The 16,358-nt window shown below is 34.6% G+C and overlaps 1 protein-coding gene and 1 pseudogene across 1 annotated transcript; both read left to right on the top strand.

Moving 5' to 3' along the window:
• The first annotated feature begins 527 nt into the window (after positions 1 to 527).
• LOC115968580 (oligopeptide transporter 4-like) lies at positions 528 to 14,161 on the top strand. The gene is made up of 6 exons (XM_031088002.1): positions 528 to 1,270; positions 2,972 to 3,069; positions 11,037 to 11,600; positions 12,003 to 12,255; positions 12,671 to 12,853; positions 13,332 to 14,161. Exons 1-6 carry the CDS (start codon positions 608 to 610, stop codon positions 13,944 to 13,946), a joined length of 2,376 nt encoding a protein of 791 aa, XP_030943862.1. The 5' UTR covers positions 528 to 607; the 3' UTR covers positions 13,947 to 14,161.
• Positions 14,162 to 14,203: 42 nt separating this feature from the next.
• Positions 14,204 to 15,980, top strand: LOC115966630 (annotated as a pseudogene).
• The last annotated feature ends 378 nt before the right edge of the window (positions 15,981 to 16,358 follow it).

Here is a 16,358-nt window from a genome sequence, read left to right as displayed (position 1 = left end):
TTCAATTTTTTTTTTACTATTCAAATTTGATTAGGCTTTTATACAGACTCTACTATCTTTTTTCGTTAGTAATCTAATTGTCCATAACATGTTTTTCTACTTATAATAATATTATACTTATATTCCACGACATTTTAAAACTAATTTTTCATAAAAAATATATAATGGATACTAAATGATTAGATTACTAATGAAAATAGACTACATTCCAAATTTTAAGGATCAAAAGTACACTTTTTTTTACTAAGTACAATTGCTAGGCATGTTCAAATTATTCTATGACCACAAGCTCTCACACACCCTTTATCGCAACTGTCTTATGTGATAGATTATGATTAGTAATTTGTTATTTTCACATTAACTTATAATTTTTTCTTCATCACTTACAATCAACCATATAGTACAATATTGTACGAACAAAAATGCGAGGATCACAACTTCTATCAAAACTTGCTTATATGATAAATGGTGAGTTTTGGATTAAAAGTGGTAGGCCAATATATGGTCGTAGCTTTACTTCGCAGTGGGCGGTACTCCTATACTTATTCTCACATCCCCACCAACGAAGTCTCTCTCTCTCTCATCAACAAAAAACGCACTGAAGTCTATGGTCAACAGCACTCTCATCCTTCCATCCTCATGCAATAAAAGACCAAACCTCCTTCCTATAGTTCCCACCAAAAAAGAAACCAAAATCCAACTTGCAGCACCAGCAGCAGCCATGGATACACTAAACATACAGACACCATACCCCAACACCAACTCCAACTCCACCAAACCCACAGATCCAGAAAAAGACATCTCCACCATCGACGAAGATGAGGAGCTCTGTCCCATTGAAGAAGTCAGGCTAACAGTGGCCAACACAGACGACCCTACTCTCCCCATATGGACTTTCAGGATGTGGTTCTTGGGTCTAATCTCATGTGCTCTTCTTTCCTTCCTCAACCAGTTCTTTTCCTACCGTACGGAGCCTCTTATCATTACCCAAATCACTGTTCAAGTCGCCACCCTCCCTATAGGTCGCTTCATGGCTTCTGTTCTTCCCAAGACCAAGTTTCAGATACCTGGGTTTGGATCCAGGAGCTTCTCGTTGAACCCTGGTCCGTTTAACATGAAGGAGCACGTACTCATTTCCATCTTTGCTAATGCTGGGAGTGCATTCGGATCTGGCTCAGCATATGCTGTTGGTATTGTCACCATTATCAAAGCCTTCTACCACAGGAATATCTCGTTTTTTGCTGCTTGGCTTCTTATTATCACTACTCAGGTAATTTCTATTATAGTATTAACTGTCTGTGAATATGAATCCCTTTTCTTAAAAATGTGTTTCTACTGGCTGTAACAGTTTTTGTTGTACACTTTTCGAGATTTATTTGGATTATTGTTATCACTACATGTATATGAAAAGAATCTCTTTTTTTGATCTAGTAGTGTCAGAATCTTGAGGACAACTCCGTGTTTTAGGGGACACTTTTCTTGCTGATTTGGAAATTGAATTGAAGCAAGAAAAAAAAATCGGTAGGTGGAAAGTAAACGCTAATAATAGTACAAGCTAGCTAGGCAACACCTTTTGTTTTTGGTATCCCGTCCCATCATTCTGCAATTTGCAATACTGACGTCCGTGGTTACATTTCAATATCATATTAGTTTGCTATTGGGAGAACAGGATTTGGATCCGGTGCAAAATAGCTCGGGATCTGCACCGGGTGCAATTACACCCCCACCACTCACATTAATTTTTATTATTTTCATTTTTTAACTTTAACTTTTTAATTTTTTTATTCTCATATTTTGAACATGTTTGAAAGGGTGATTTATCTGAATATGTATTTAGAGATAACGGGCACGGTGGACAGATTAAAATTTTTTTATTTGTTTACTCTTAAAAAAAAAAAAATTAAGAACATCCTTAACCAAAATTATGAACACCCTCAACCAAAAAGGGATTCCGGACCTAAATAAAAACTCTTGATTTCCCATACAAAATAATGAAAATATAAACCTATAATCCAAACAAAGCAGATATAGATCAGTAATGGAGGTGAGGAGATGTTGTGCTGGGTAGAGGCGGCTTGAGAGAGGAGCATGGAGGTTCTATTAAGGATGAACGATGCTTGTTGAAAGAAGCATGGTGGGAGTGTAAAACGATGCTTGAGGACGAAAAAAAAACTGTGACTAAGAAAGAAAAGAAGAAAGAAGAGAGGAAAGTAGATCTGAAGAAAAATCTAGAAGAGATAGGATGGAGATAAGATGTAAAGCACGTGTGAAGGAGAGAAAAAGGTTAAAAGCAAAAAATAAAATGACACAAAAGTCAAAATAAGACCTGACGGAGAAAACAAAGGAAAATGGAAAAAAAGTTATTAAAAATTAAATTATATTAAAAGGGTGGGCCTTGGTTTATGGTTTGGGTTATGGCATGGGTATAATTTAAGGCCTAAGTTTATCACTTGATTAGCCCACTCAACTTTTAATTACATTATACATATTAATAATACTCATAACAAATTATAGAAGACAATTAATAAACAAATTACACAACTAAATTATGTTAGGCTAAACAATAATGAAACAATACATTATAAAAGACAAACAAATTAAATTATGTTAGGCTAAACAATAATTAATAATTTTATAATTAATGAAACAACAATAAAACAAATTATAGTTTATAAAAGACAAACAAATTAATGAAACAACTAAAAACAATAATTAATAATTTTATTAATATTTCAAATGAACTTATAGTTTATCGTTTATTCTTTTACTAGAATTATGGACAAATATTTGATAAGAAAATCATGTAGAAGACAATTGTAAATTTTATGTATTTGCATGTTTTTTTTTATTGTTGTTGTTGTCAATATACAAAATTTTATTTTTATTAGATTGTATAATTTATGCTTATTGAAAAATACCATGAAAAAAATTCTTGAAGTCACCACTAACAATGGATTGCATTAATTTGCAGGTATTAGGATATGGTTGGGCTGGACTATTACGAAAGTACGTGGTAGAGCCGGCACATATGTGGTGGCCAGCTACTCTTGTTCAAGTTTCACTTTTCCGGTACGTTCTCTTATTCATCCTCAACTGTCCTTTTGTTATTGGTTTTTTGTTTTTATCTTTTTGGCCTAATAAAGATACTTTATTCAAAAGCAGACAAACCTTTCCCATGATTTTATTTATAATTTAGTTGCATATGCATTATTGGGCATGAATTTTCCCTACATTTTTTTTTTTTTTTTTTTAATATTGCTATTACCACAACAGAACCTAAAATTTGCCCACGAGTTGTAAGCAAGCGGTAGAGTAAACTTATTATTCATGACTTGTCACGTGGATAGAATAGAATTTTACTCTAGTCCAATTTAAGTATATATATGTGTGGAGACTTGAACTCCAGTTCTTTTCCTTTACACTCCACAAACATTTATACTTGTAGAGTGACCATTGCACTGACCGTTACATCTTCTTCTCTTCAAGATAAAGTCTTAGAATTCAAAATCTTGCCCCTGATAGCATGCTGTAATGAATACACATTAAGCCTACGTTTGTTTTGGTTGAAAAGGGTTTCAGGAAATCATTTTACACCCCTCTGTGTGTTTGGTAAGCTAAGAAAATTGGGTCAAACGGAAATAAGTTTTCGTGTTGACTGTAAAATAACCTTCTTTTGGCGTAAAACCATTTCAGGTTTCATTTTACCTTCAAATGATTTTCGCCCTAGGAAAATAGGAGAGAGAGAGAGAGAGAGAGCAAGGAGATCGCACAAGAAGCATCGGTCTTGTCACAGCTAGCACCGGCGAGATCGCGCCGCTTGAAGCACCGCCGAGATCGCATCCCAGCACCGGCAAGATCGCACCCATAGTCGCCGCTGGAAGCTCATTGGCATCACCACCCAAGCCCGATCGCCACCACCCAAGCCTGATCCACCCAAAACCGATCTCGTCCTCGACCCACCCAAGACTGAGCTCGTTCTCGACACACTAATCTTGTTCTTCCTCTTGCTCAACATCGCCGATTTGGCCGCCACCAACCACCAGTCCACTCCATTCCACCCCTAAACCTACCCGATCTGGCCGCTGTTGTCCACAGAACTCTGATCTCTCTCTGGCCGTCACCGATCTATCTCTCTTTCCTTCAATCTGTCACTCTTTCTCCCTCCAACCTCACTTTCTTCCTCTGCTCAATGTTTTTATTTTGATTTTGGGTTGTGTTAAGTATATTTTGAAATTTTCTGTAATAAAATTTGTTTGGATGCTGAGAAAATGGTTGAAAAAATGTGAAAAATTTGTAGGAAAATAGTATTTTTAGAATGTTACCAAACACCGAAAGTCGTTTTTCGGACTATTTTCCATTGCAGAACCAAAAACCCGAATTTCATTTTCTTTACGGGATTCACTTTCCCCTGCATTTCTTTTACACTCGGAATTCGATTTACATTGAACCAAACACAGCCTAAGAATATTCTAAAACAAGACCTACTTCTAATCCTATCTTTTTTTTTTGGTTAGAATGGTCCTCTCTTATTGATCATCAAGAGAATGAATCTTAATAATTGATTATGATTTTCAAAAATATCAGAGTTACGTAGCATTTATTAAAGGTCTGTTTGGATACCGCTTATTTATTAAAAACTAAAAATTAATTACTGAAAATATTATAGTAAAATAATTTTTAAAAATATAAATAGTTCTGAAAAACCTAAATTTACCTAGAAATATAAGTTTTGCTGAGATTTATAATCTATAAACAGTACCGTGAAGAAGGAAAAAAAAAAAAACGCAACTTATCTTGGGAATGGCTGAAGTATGCCGTGTCTGTGGATCCCACTTCAAACGTCAAACGCACACTGAATCGTGTAATCCAAATGCACGCTAGGTGGAAATTGTAGGTCTGTGTGAACTGACCTTTTTTTTCTGAGAAACATGAAACAAAATTTCAAAGTGTTGGAGTCCACAAAATATGAAAATACTTATCCGAAAGGACACAATTAAATATTAAATAAGAAATAAGCGGACAAGTCCGGCTGGTTCCAGTTTTACAAGAAAATGAATTCACCAAGCTGACTTTGGAAAGTAGTACCTTTACATCAACTGTCTTTTTGTTATTGAATTTTTATTATTATTTTTTTGGCCTAATAAAGATACTTTATTCAAAAGCAGACAAACCTTTCCCATGATTTTATTTATAATTTTGTTGCATATGCATTATTGGGTTTATTATATTAGCTTAACATGAATTTTCCCTTTCCTCTTCTCCAAAAAAAAAAGTTTTCCCTTTACAGTTTTGAATATTGCTATTACCGCAACAGAAGTTGTAGGCGGTAGAGTAAACTCATCATTCATAATTATGTGGATAGATTGTAACAAAAATTGTGAATTTTATTGTGACACTAACAATATTGTTTCTTCTTTTAGTTTGTCTTCTTTTACTAACCAGGGGGGCAAGAAGACAAGATACGGTCTTAGAATTCAAAATCTTGCCCACAATAGCATGCCGTAATGAATGCACGTAAGAATATTTGAAAACGGGACCTACTTCTAATCCTCCCTTATCGATCATTAAGAATGAATCTTAATAATTGGTTATCATTTTCGTGAATCGTATCGTGAATCGATTCTTAATTTTTTCATATCGTGTATCGTATCGTAAGATACATAAATACTTAATAAAATTTATAATAAATTATAAATATACATATATAAATGATATATTCATTATAAATTTTGAATATATTCAACTAATGACTAATATATTCATAATTTATGTAATAATATTTAACAAGCTAATTAAATAAATTAAACTAGCATGTGTTCATAACATACATATTCAAATTACTTAAAGTCAAAAGTCGCAATATATTGCAAATGATCCAAAAATAATAATTTATTTTCATCATATTCATCAAATTGCCTAATCAACCCCATCTAAGTCAACGCTATCATCATGTTCATAATTTTGCAAATTTATTTCTTTATTAAATTTTTTTTCATCGCCATTCATCATTAACATTTACTATATTTTCTTGTTCTTTTTATTTTAATAATTTTATATATATATATATATATATTTTGGCATTCTAGTTTCTTGGACTTATAAGAATAACAATAAAAATAAAAATAAAAATAAAAATTTAATTCTTTTTAAAATATTAAAGTGAAAGGTAAGTGTCTACTGTGTAGTTTAATTATAGGAGAGGGGAAAAAAACTTTATGAATATGCTATTTTAGTAGGCTACATTAAGTAAACTAATAATAATTTTGTGTTCAAAACAAATCTAACAACTTGTTAGATTCAAATAAGAGTACAAATTTTAACAAAAAATCTCATTTTAAAGCATTTGTCTATATATCGTACGATACATACGATTTTACAATACAATACGATTCATACGATACATGCACTGTATCGTACGATTTATGAACATTTACGATATGCCAATACGATACGTATCGTATGATACTGACAACTATGATTAGAGCTATGCAACATTTATTAGGGGTCTATAAATAAGACTTGTATCGTACCATGCGATACGTAATGCGTATCGTACAATACTGACAACTATGATTAGAGCTATGCAACATTTATTAGGGGTCTATTTGAGATTTGCTTAGCTAAAATAGTACAATAAGACCTATAAATAATATTAAAAAGTATAGTTTTTAATTTTTACCTCACACACCCTAAATAGTAGAAATTGGAGGTATGTGAGAACCGACTTAAACGTGAAACAAAATTTCAAAGTGTTGGGAGTCCACAAAATATGAAAATACTTATCCGAACAGGACAGAATTAAATACTCCTAAATAAGAAATAAGCGGACAAGTCCAGCTGGTTCCAGTTTAGAAGATTCAAATGAATCAACCAAGCTGACTTTGGAAAGTAGTACTTTACATCTAGGCGTATCTTGTGTTGAATATAACAAGATACAGTTATGGAAGTTTTTGGGCCACATATTTTTGGCCCAAAAATTTGATGAACTTTAACACTGTGTTTGGTTGGAGTGAAAATAAGGAGGATGGAAAAGGGAGGAAAGAAAATAGGATGGAAAACATCGTTTGGAAAAAGAAGGAAAATGCTGAGGATGGAAAACCCGGGAGAAAATTTTCTCTCCCGGGCCCACAATTTTCATCCTCCCAAATCGGGAGGAAAATTGTGGAGAGAAAAGTGCTGTCACAACACTTTTACAGAAATGTCCTCACAGCTACAAACACAATAATCTTTCTCTCAAATATCTCTAAACTCAAGTATAATCAGTTTTTTTTTTTTATTTTTTTTTTTATTTTATCAGTTAAGCATAATTAGATTATCAAAATACAAACTCAAAAATAAGATTTTAAAATTAATCAAATCATAACAATAAAAGCAAAAAAAAAAAAAAAAGAAGACAAAAGACAGAAGACATCTAACCCATTTGGATTGCGTTGGGGACAAAGATGAGCAACGGCTCCAGGTTAGGCCAACTGCTTTGGGACAAAGATGACCCATCTGGACTGTGTTGGGGACGAATGTTTGGAATCAAGTAAAAAAAAAAAAAAAAAACAGAGAGAGCGAACTGGAGAAAAAAGAGAGAGAATGAGAGTGCTGGAACTTTCTTGAGATTTGAATGAGGGAGAAAAAGAAAAATAAAAAGAAGGGGGTGGGGATAGAGATAGGAATGTGCGTGGAGGAGATAGCGTAGAAAAAAAAAAAAAACTTATGGATGAAATGAAAAGGGAGAAAAGAGAAATAATATAAATAATAAAAAATCTTATTTGAGAAATGTTACTACAATATTTTTACAATAAATTTTAAGTAATAGATTGTTATTAGTTAATATTGGCGAGTAAAAAAATAATTTCAGTGGTGTGTTCAAATTAGAACTAATAACAACTTTCCACATAAATTTTGTTGTGAAAGTATTACGAAAATGTTGTGGATGTAACACTTTTGAAAAATATAATTGTTGGTAAATTTTATATTATTTAATGAGTACAAATAAATCTATTTCTTACCTATTATGTAACAAGGGTATAATAGTCAATATATATAAATTACATTTTCTATCCTCTCCTTTTTATCTCTAACCAAACAAAAGAATTTTCCATCCTCCCACTTTTTTACCCCTCCAACCAAACACACATGAGAGAAAACCAAATTTTTTCTAACCTCCCACTAATTTTCCATTCTCCCACTTTTCCACTCCTCCAACCAAATAGCCCATAAGAGAGAGAGAGAGAGAGAGAGAGAGAGAGAGAGAGAGAGTATATTGTCAGTTTCCAAGGGAGCTGCATGTGACTCATAAGTAGGGGTGTCAATGTTCAATCCAACCCGTGAACACGACATGAACCCGACACGGGTTTTTTTGGGTTAGGGTTGGGTCTTAATGGATTTAGGTCATAAACGGGTCAATCCAAAAGCGACACGATAATAAACGTGTCATAAGCAGGTCAACCCGCGTAACCTACAATAGACACGTTTGACACACCAATTTATTTGTGTCAACCCGAAATGACCCATTTAATACAATCCGTTTAACTCATATAACAAATAAATATTTATTTTATTTTATTTTAGATTTGTCAAATACCTTTTATATCTAACATATATTTTAAATTTAAAAAGAAAAGTGAGTAATTACAAAAATTTACAAGGAGTATAATTGGAAATTGAAACTTTCAGACCCTAGAACTACTAATACTTTTTTTTTTTGGCATAGAACTTGCACAAATAAAATTGGATGATCTTGTGGAAGATGTTATGAATTTGGACATCAACAAAGAATCTACGAATGATAATTGTGGTCATAGTCAGGATTAGTCTACTGTTTGCTCAAATTATTTCAATATTGATACTTAGCATTTGGCGAGTTCCAAGGATATTATATTTTTGTTGAACTATGTTATTTTATTTTTGTTAAACTTTGTTATTTTGAATTTGGATTGAAGTGTATGCACTTCTTTTGGAGTGTAAAAAACTTATTTCTAAATGAATGTCATATTTTTGTTGAACTATGGCTGTGTTTGTTTTGGCTGAAAATGGATTCAGGAGAACAATTTATACCCTGCCGTGTGTTTGGTTGTGCATGGAAAATTTGGTCAAACGGAAAATCATTTCCGTTGATCGTAAAATAAACCCCTCAGACCTGAAAAATGATTTCAGGAGTTATTTTACCTTCAAAGCATTTCTGGAATTTTTGAGCTCCATACGGTCCGACTCGCCAAGCACTTCAGCTCTACCCTACACACCAACAAGAAGGAGACAGAGCTCCACCCCACATGCCGGCACCGGTTCAAGGTCTGCCCACACTCCGACGAGCAGCGCTGCGGTTTTCCCCTCTATGCCAGTGGGTTTTCTCCCTTTTCTTTTCGTCTCTCACTCAACCTCACCTCCGCCCATTTCGAGCTCTGCATGTACCCGATCCACCAAGGCAAAACCCACCCTCATGTCGGCGAAACCCATCTCACCTCCAACATCTTCGATCCGTCGCTCCCACGCTGCCGGCGAAACACTTCTCTCAAACCCACCCTCTACAATACCCGATCCACATCCCTTCAAACCCATCGCCCTTTTCTTCTCTTCTCTCACTCAACCTCACCTCCGAGATCATGCCGTCGAGATCGTACCCCAGCACCGTTGAGATTGCGCCGTCGAGATCATCGCCCATGACCCACCCATGATCAATCTCTCTCTTTCTCGATCTACCTGTCCCTTTCCCTCAATTTTTGATCACTCTTTCTTCCATCCTCTCTTAGTTTGACCGAATTGTGGAGTTTAAAATGAAGGGTGTTGTTTTGATTTTTGTTTTTTTAAGTTTATATATTGAAATTTTCTATTATAAAATTTGTTTGGTAGCTGAGAAAATATGAGAAACTAGTAGAAAAATGGCATTTTCAGAATGCAATCAAACACATGAAAACATTTTCTAGAACAATTTTCATAATGTAACCAAACACTTGAAAATATTTTCCTTTTCTGAAAATAATTTACACTTGAAAATATTTTACACTCGGAAAATATTTTACATTCAACCAAACGCAGCCTATATTATTTGAATGTGGGTTGAAGACTTGAAGTGTACGCATTGCTTTTTGGGATGTAAAAAAAAATTATTTATAGATGAATGTTATATTTAATATTATGCAGGTTGAAATACGTTGTGTTACATTCGTGTCAACCCAATTCGACTCATTTATTAAGCGTGTCAAATGGGTTGGGTTGGGTTAGGTCAACCCGCCTTATTAACAGGTCGGATTAAGGTTGAAAGATCATGACACAATTATTAAATGGGTCGAGTTAGGGTTGAGTCATTTAGTCGAATACTCCTACCTTGACACGACACGAACCCAATACGCTAACTCGAATTGACACCCCTACCCATAAGGATAAAACAATTATTGATTTACAATTTCAATATTCATAAATTCAATATAGTCGTCTCAAAATCGATCTAAAATTGCACCAACTTGTCCAAACTAAGTAAAATCTGATCCAAAAAGAGAGAGCAAGTGGGCATTTTAACAGTTCTAAATTAAATGGATCATGCGGAACGAACTGCGGCACCGTCAAAGTCGCAGTTGATCAATTAAAAAAGAGTAAAGGCTACTACATGGATACTGAGTGATATCTTTCTTTATGTGTCTCCTTATCATGCCTTGATGCTCTTAACCACACAATCAGGCCACCATGCATCATGCATGCATGTGAGACAGCCAATCCTCTTACCAGTTTTTAGTTTTTACACCAAGTCACCGACTGTAATAATATCAGTAATAAACCTGAATTTTTGTTCCATGACACGAATACAGCACAATCACTGTCACAAAAAGAGTAGTGTATCAATACTTCATTGATGTTTAGTAGAGTAGAATAACAAAGAATTTGCAAATTCAGGAAATTAAGAATGAACGTCACACGGAGGCAGTGTTGTTACAAGCTTCATGCCATTAAAACGAAAAGCGCCTCGTCTTGTTATAAACTGTTTATAATGATGCACCCAAAAAAAAAAAAAAAAAACCTTCATTGATATAAAATTGTGATTTATTATGCAGGGCTTTGCATGAAAATGAAAAGCGGCACATGTCACGAGCAAAGTTCTTCCTAATTGCACTAATTTGCAGTTTCTCATGGTATCTGGTCCCAGGGTACCTCTTCACAACACTCACAAGCATATCATGGGTCTGCTGGGTATTCTCCAAGTCAGTCACAGCCCAGCAGATAGGTTCAGGCATGAGAGGCCTTGGACTTGGAGCCCTAACACTTGACTGGTCTGCTGTGGCATCTTTCTTATCAAGCCCCCTCGTCAGCCCTTTCTTTTCTATTGTCAACGTTTTTGCTGGCTACTTTTTGATAGTCTATATTGCAATCCCAATAGGATACTGGGCGTTAGACTTGTACGGTGCAAGGAGATTTCCTATTTTTTCATCACACTTGTTTACAGCCCAAGGTCAAGTCTACAACATATCAGCTATTGTAAATGACAAGTTTGAGTTAAATCTATCCAACTATGAGGAGCAAGGACGGATTCATTTAAGCATGCTTTTTTCTCTCACTTATGGCTTTGGATTTGCCACAATTGCATCCACGCTCACACATGTGGCCCTATTCTACGGCAGGTATATTCCCAATTGATTCTCAGATGGTTTCATGTTCACAGTTCTCTGATTGTTTTCAAATATGGTAAGAATGCTATTTGTTTAAGTTAGCAAAATAATTCTGTGAGAACATATTTACACAGCCAGAATCATTAATTTACCAAGACAGTCAAAAAGTATTTAGCGTGCCCTGGATTTTTTCCACATAACAAAAATGGCATAAGCTTTTGAATACAACATGGCTTTAGAATTTAAGACCAATAATTTCTTTTCAAAGTGAGACACAAAATGTTAAACAATACAAACCTCTTTTAAAGTAATCAATGAACAAAACTACCCTTCACTATTATCAAGTTCTTAAGGTTCTCATATTTTCTGAATTTATTTAGTAAAGTCAAGTTTCATCTACACTTATATGGGCAGGGAAATCTATGAGAGGTATCGTGCTTCTTATAAGGGCAAGGAGGATATCCATACCAAATTGATGAAGAGATACAAGGACATACCCTCCTGGTGGTTTTACATGTTGCTTGTTGTGACAATGGCAGTTTCCCTTGCACTCTGCATATTTTTAAATAATCAAGTTCAGATGCCATGGTGGGGACTTCTCTTTGCTGCAGCAATGGCCTTTACTTTTACTCTTCCAATCAGCATTATAACTGCCACAACAAACCAGGTTATTGAGAAAATACTTTTTCCAGCTTTTTTTTTTCTTGCAGCAACAGAAGTAAAATATTGAATTTATATACTAAAAATCATTACTAATGCCTGATCTCAATTAGTTGGCCCTGGTCATGCAAGCTGTGTCATATCAGACATACTTTTCCATATGTCCTATATAATTCAAGATACCATACCAAGTTTAATGACATTCTTCTATAATTTCGCGTAGCATCAAACAACTATCTATTTTAAATTAAACCATTCCCACTTGGATGGGGCTACTAGATCACATTTCCAGAATCTATAGCTTAAGGTTGTTTTATTTTAGATTTCTTTAACTCAGGCATTAAAATAAGAATTTAATTCAATTCCATGATCTACATATAATTTGTTATTATCTCATTAATTATATAATGTTCTAAATACAGACACCAGGGCTAAACATTATCACAGAGTATGCAATGGGTTTGATATACCCGGGAAGACCAATAGCCAATGTGTGCTTCAAAACCTTTGGTTATATGAGCATGTCTCAAGCTGTCTCCTTCCTCAGTGATTTCAAGCTAGGACATTACATGAAGATTCCCCCAAGATCAATGTTCCTAGTTCAGGTACAAATTTATTTTCTACTATCTATAAATCAAAATTTAAGGAAAATAAGTTAATACATCAGTTTACAATTATTCAGATATGAGATCTTTTTTATATCTGGAAAAAAAATTTAGTAATATGACTTCTATAACATATTTATTAATAGCCAAATTCAGGATCAGGAATCAAAGTCTATCAACCTTCAAGCTATGCCATTCTTTATCCCCTTTTTTTTGTTTGTTTTTTTTGGGGGGGGGGGGGGGGGGAGGATAATGGCAAATTGAATATTTGACACTACATCATTATAAACTTACTATTGAAAAGAAGCAAAGCCGACTAGATGTGTGTGATGAGTTTTCACAAAACTTCATTACATTAGAATCACAATTTAATGATCCTTAACCATCCAATGTCTATAAACTATTTTTGAACACTACCTGCCGCATAATTACTAACATTTTCTACTCTGCTGCTGCATTGGCCCATGTGTTTGTCTAGTTCATCGGAACAATTCTGGCTGGAACCATCAATCTTGCAGTGGCATGGTGGTTGTTGACCTCTATTACGAATATATGCCAGGATGAACTTCTTCCCACTGACAGTCCCTGGACATGCCCTGGAGATCGAGTCTTCTTTGATGCATCTGTTATTTGGGGTCTAGTAGGACCGAGACGTATCTTTGGACCTCTTGGAAACTATGAGGCAATGAATTGGTTCTTCCTTGGAGGTGCAATAGGGCCAGTGATTGTTTGGCTATTGCATAAATCATTCCCCAAGCACTCTTGGATTCCCCTGATCAACCTTCCAGTCCTTCTGGGAGCAACAGCAATGATGCCGCCAGCAACACCAGTGAACTACAATGCATGGATTATTGTCGGAACAATTTTCAATTTTTTCATCTTTCGTTACCGAAAGCAATGGTGGCAGAGGTACAATTACATTCTTTCAGCAGCACTGGATGCTGGAGTGGCTTTCATGGGAGTGCTATTGTATTTTTCAGTGGGCATGGAAGGGAAAGGTTTGACTTGGTGGGGTACCGATGGTGAACATTGTCCATTAGCACAATGTCCAACAGCCAAGGGCATAGTGGTTGATGGTTGTCCATTGAACTGATGCCTGTATGCTTCAGTCATGATTTCACTTCTAATGTCAAACAACATAATGGTAGCAATTACTATGATGGTAGGATTTGAAATGGTAGGCATTTCATGCATTATATGGATTGTAGTATTTTATACAAATTATCCTTTACATTTGAGTATATATTGTTGCAAAGATCTTTCCATAACTCTATATAGGGAATCCAAATCATTAATATTACAATATTACTATGAGCAAAATAACTTAAATTTATTTTTAAAACGCACAAAATGGGGCAAACCCAAGTATGGGGATGGGTTGTGTTGAGCACACACCACATTACACAATTGTTTATGAGATGCTATCTCCATCCAGCTGGAGCAGTCATTTCCAGCTCAGGAAAACTTGATTAGTTGGGAAAGTTCATCCCTCATGTTTCCTTCGCTTTTTATGGATGGAATGTAATGCACAAATATTAGTATCATAACTGCCACAACGAACCAGGTTATTGGTTTAACTTTTGCTCATTTCATCTTATTGTGCAAAAAGCTCATTTCATCTCTCATTAATTACAATATCTTATCTTAACTAGTTGGTTATAGCCATATCAGTCAAAACTTTCCCATCCTACTAACCCGAAATATACAACACCAATACTATAGTCCAATATTATTTTAAATGTCTGCAATCAACTGGTAATATGTAATCAAGCCAGCTCCCATTACATGGAGTGATTTGATCACATATTTTTGAATTTTGATTGATGCTAGTTATTATTTTAAGTTTGTCAGAGTACCTTAATAAGCATTTACATAGTTTTCCTTTTCACTATCAATGTAAAATATTTAATACTTCTCCACTACTATTATTATGATCTGTCTGTCAATGTAAGTTTTAAAGTCTATGGCTATATGAGCATGAATCAAGCTGTCTCTTTCCTCAATGACTTCAAGTTAGGACATTACATGAAGATTCCTCCAAGATCAATGTTCTTAGTACTGGTAAATACTTTTTCCCAAAAAAAAAACTTCTTTACTACTATCAATATGCAAGTGTTGGCAAATCACGCAATTCACCACTATAAATTTATAACTAAGAACATCAAAACTTTTAACAATAATACATTTGGACAATATAGAATTACGAGTTCATGTTATAAATAAGCAACAGTGTTATCTCAATCCATCCTACGAGGATGAGTTTTCATGGAAATTTATGACCTTCAAGTAACACGTTACATGATCTTAATTTTCTGTATGTATATTAAAAAAGAAGAAGAAGCTAGTTTTATGTTTTAACATATTTTGTACAATTACTCAACTATTATCTACTCTGCTATATTTACATGTGTATGCATAGTTCATAGGAACAATTCTTGCTGGAACCATCAACATTGGAGTGGCATGGTGGTTGCCAAACTCAATTCAAAACATATGCCAACCAGAACTCCTTCCTGTCAACAGTCCTTGGACATGCCCTAGCGATCGAGTTTTCTTTGATGCATCTGTTATATGGGGTTTGGTGGGGCCTAAACGGATCTTTGGAAGTCTTGGAAGCTATGAGGCAATGAATTGGTTCTTCCTTGGAGGTGCAATATGACCAGTTATTGTTTGGCTATTGCATATAAGTCATTTCCAAAGCAAACTTGGATTCCACTCATTAACCTTCCAGTGCTCCTAGGAGCAACAGGAATGATGCCTCCAGCGACACCCTTGAACTATAATGTTTGGATTGCAGTTGGAACAATCTTTAATTATTTTGTATATCGGTATGTAAAGAGTGGTGGCAAAGGTACAGTTATGTTCTTTCAGGAGCATTGGATGCAGGGTTGGCTTTCATGGGAGTGCTACTGTATTTTTCAGTGGGTATGGAGGGGAAAAGTGTGAATTGGAGGGGTACAGAAGGTGAGCATTGTGATTTAGCATTTTGTCCAACAGCGAAGGGAATAGTTGTTGATGGTTGTCCAGTGAAGTAAGGTTTGTTTTCTTTTCTTTTCTTTTTTTGTCCTAAAACATATCACTTTGGGAACTACATGGAACACATAGCATTAGCAAGTTTTTATTGACAGTATGGTATTCACAAATAAACACACAAGTGGAGAAAATGTTTCTTATGGTTTATATTAATATCTAAAAATTCAACTTCAATGGAAGTGCACATTTTCCTCATAAAGTCTTGAGTTTTTTTTTTTTTTTTTTGAAATAATTTAGTCCATGAAGTTTCAAATAATTAATCATCCAAAGTTTTAAAAGAATGGATATTGATCCTCCATCCACTTTTGTTAGTTTTATTTATTTATTTATGGAGTATCTAATAGTGCAATGATTCTCCGCTAAAACAAATTTAGTGCAATGATGACTTTTTTAATGGTATAAGAGCATCTCCAGCAGCTTCTTCAAATTTTTTGTACTGTTTGAAGAATGAACAGTGATATTTAGTTTTTAC

The sequence above is a fragment of the Quercus lobata genome, chromosome 11 (genome assembly GCF_001633185.2).
Source record: "Quercus lobata isolate SW786 chromosome 11, ValleyOak3.0 Primary Assembly, whole genome shotgun sequence".
Lineage (NCBI taxonomy): Eukaryota > Viridiplantae > Streptophyta > Magnoliopsida > Fagales > Fagaceae > Quercus > Quercus lobata.
The sequence above is the reverse complement of the archived record's forward strand: the minus strand, read 5'-3'. Positions and strand labels throughout refer to the sequence as shown.

Excerpts from the sequence above, each read along its gene's own strand:
- LOC115968580 (XM_031088002.1), top strand. The coding sequence starts at position 608 with ATGGTCAACAGCACTCTCATCCTTCCATCCTCATGCAATAAAAGACCA. Across the intron at positions 1,271-2,971 it reads TTCTTATTATCACTACTCAG|GTATTAGGATATGGTTGGGC; the intron begins GTAATTTCTATT and ends ATTAATTTGCAG. Across the intron at positions 12,854-13,331 it reads GATCAATGTTCCTAGTTCAG|TTCATCGGAACAATTCTGGC; the intron begins GTACAAATTTAT and ends GTGTTTGTCTAG.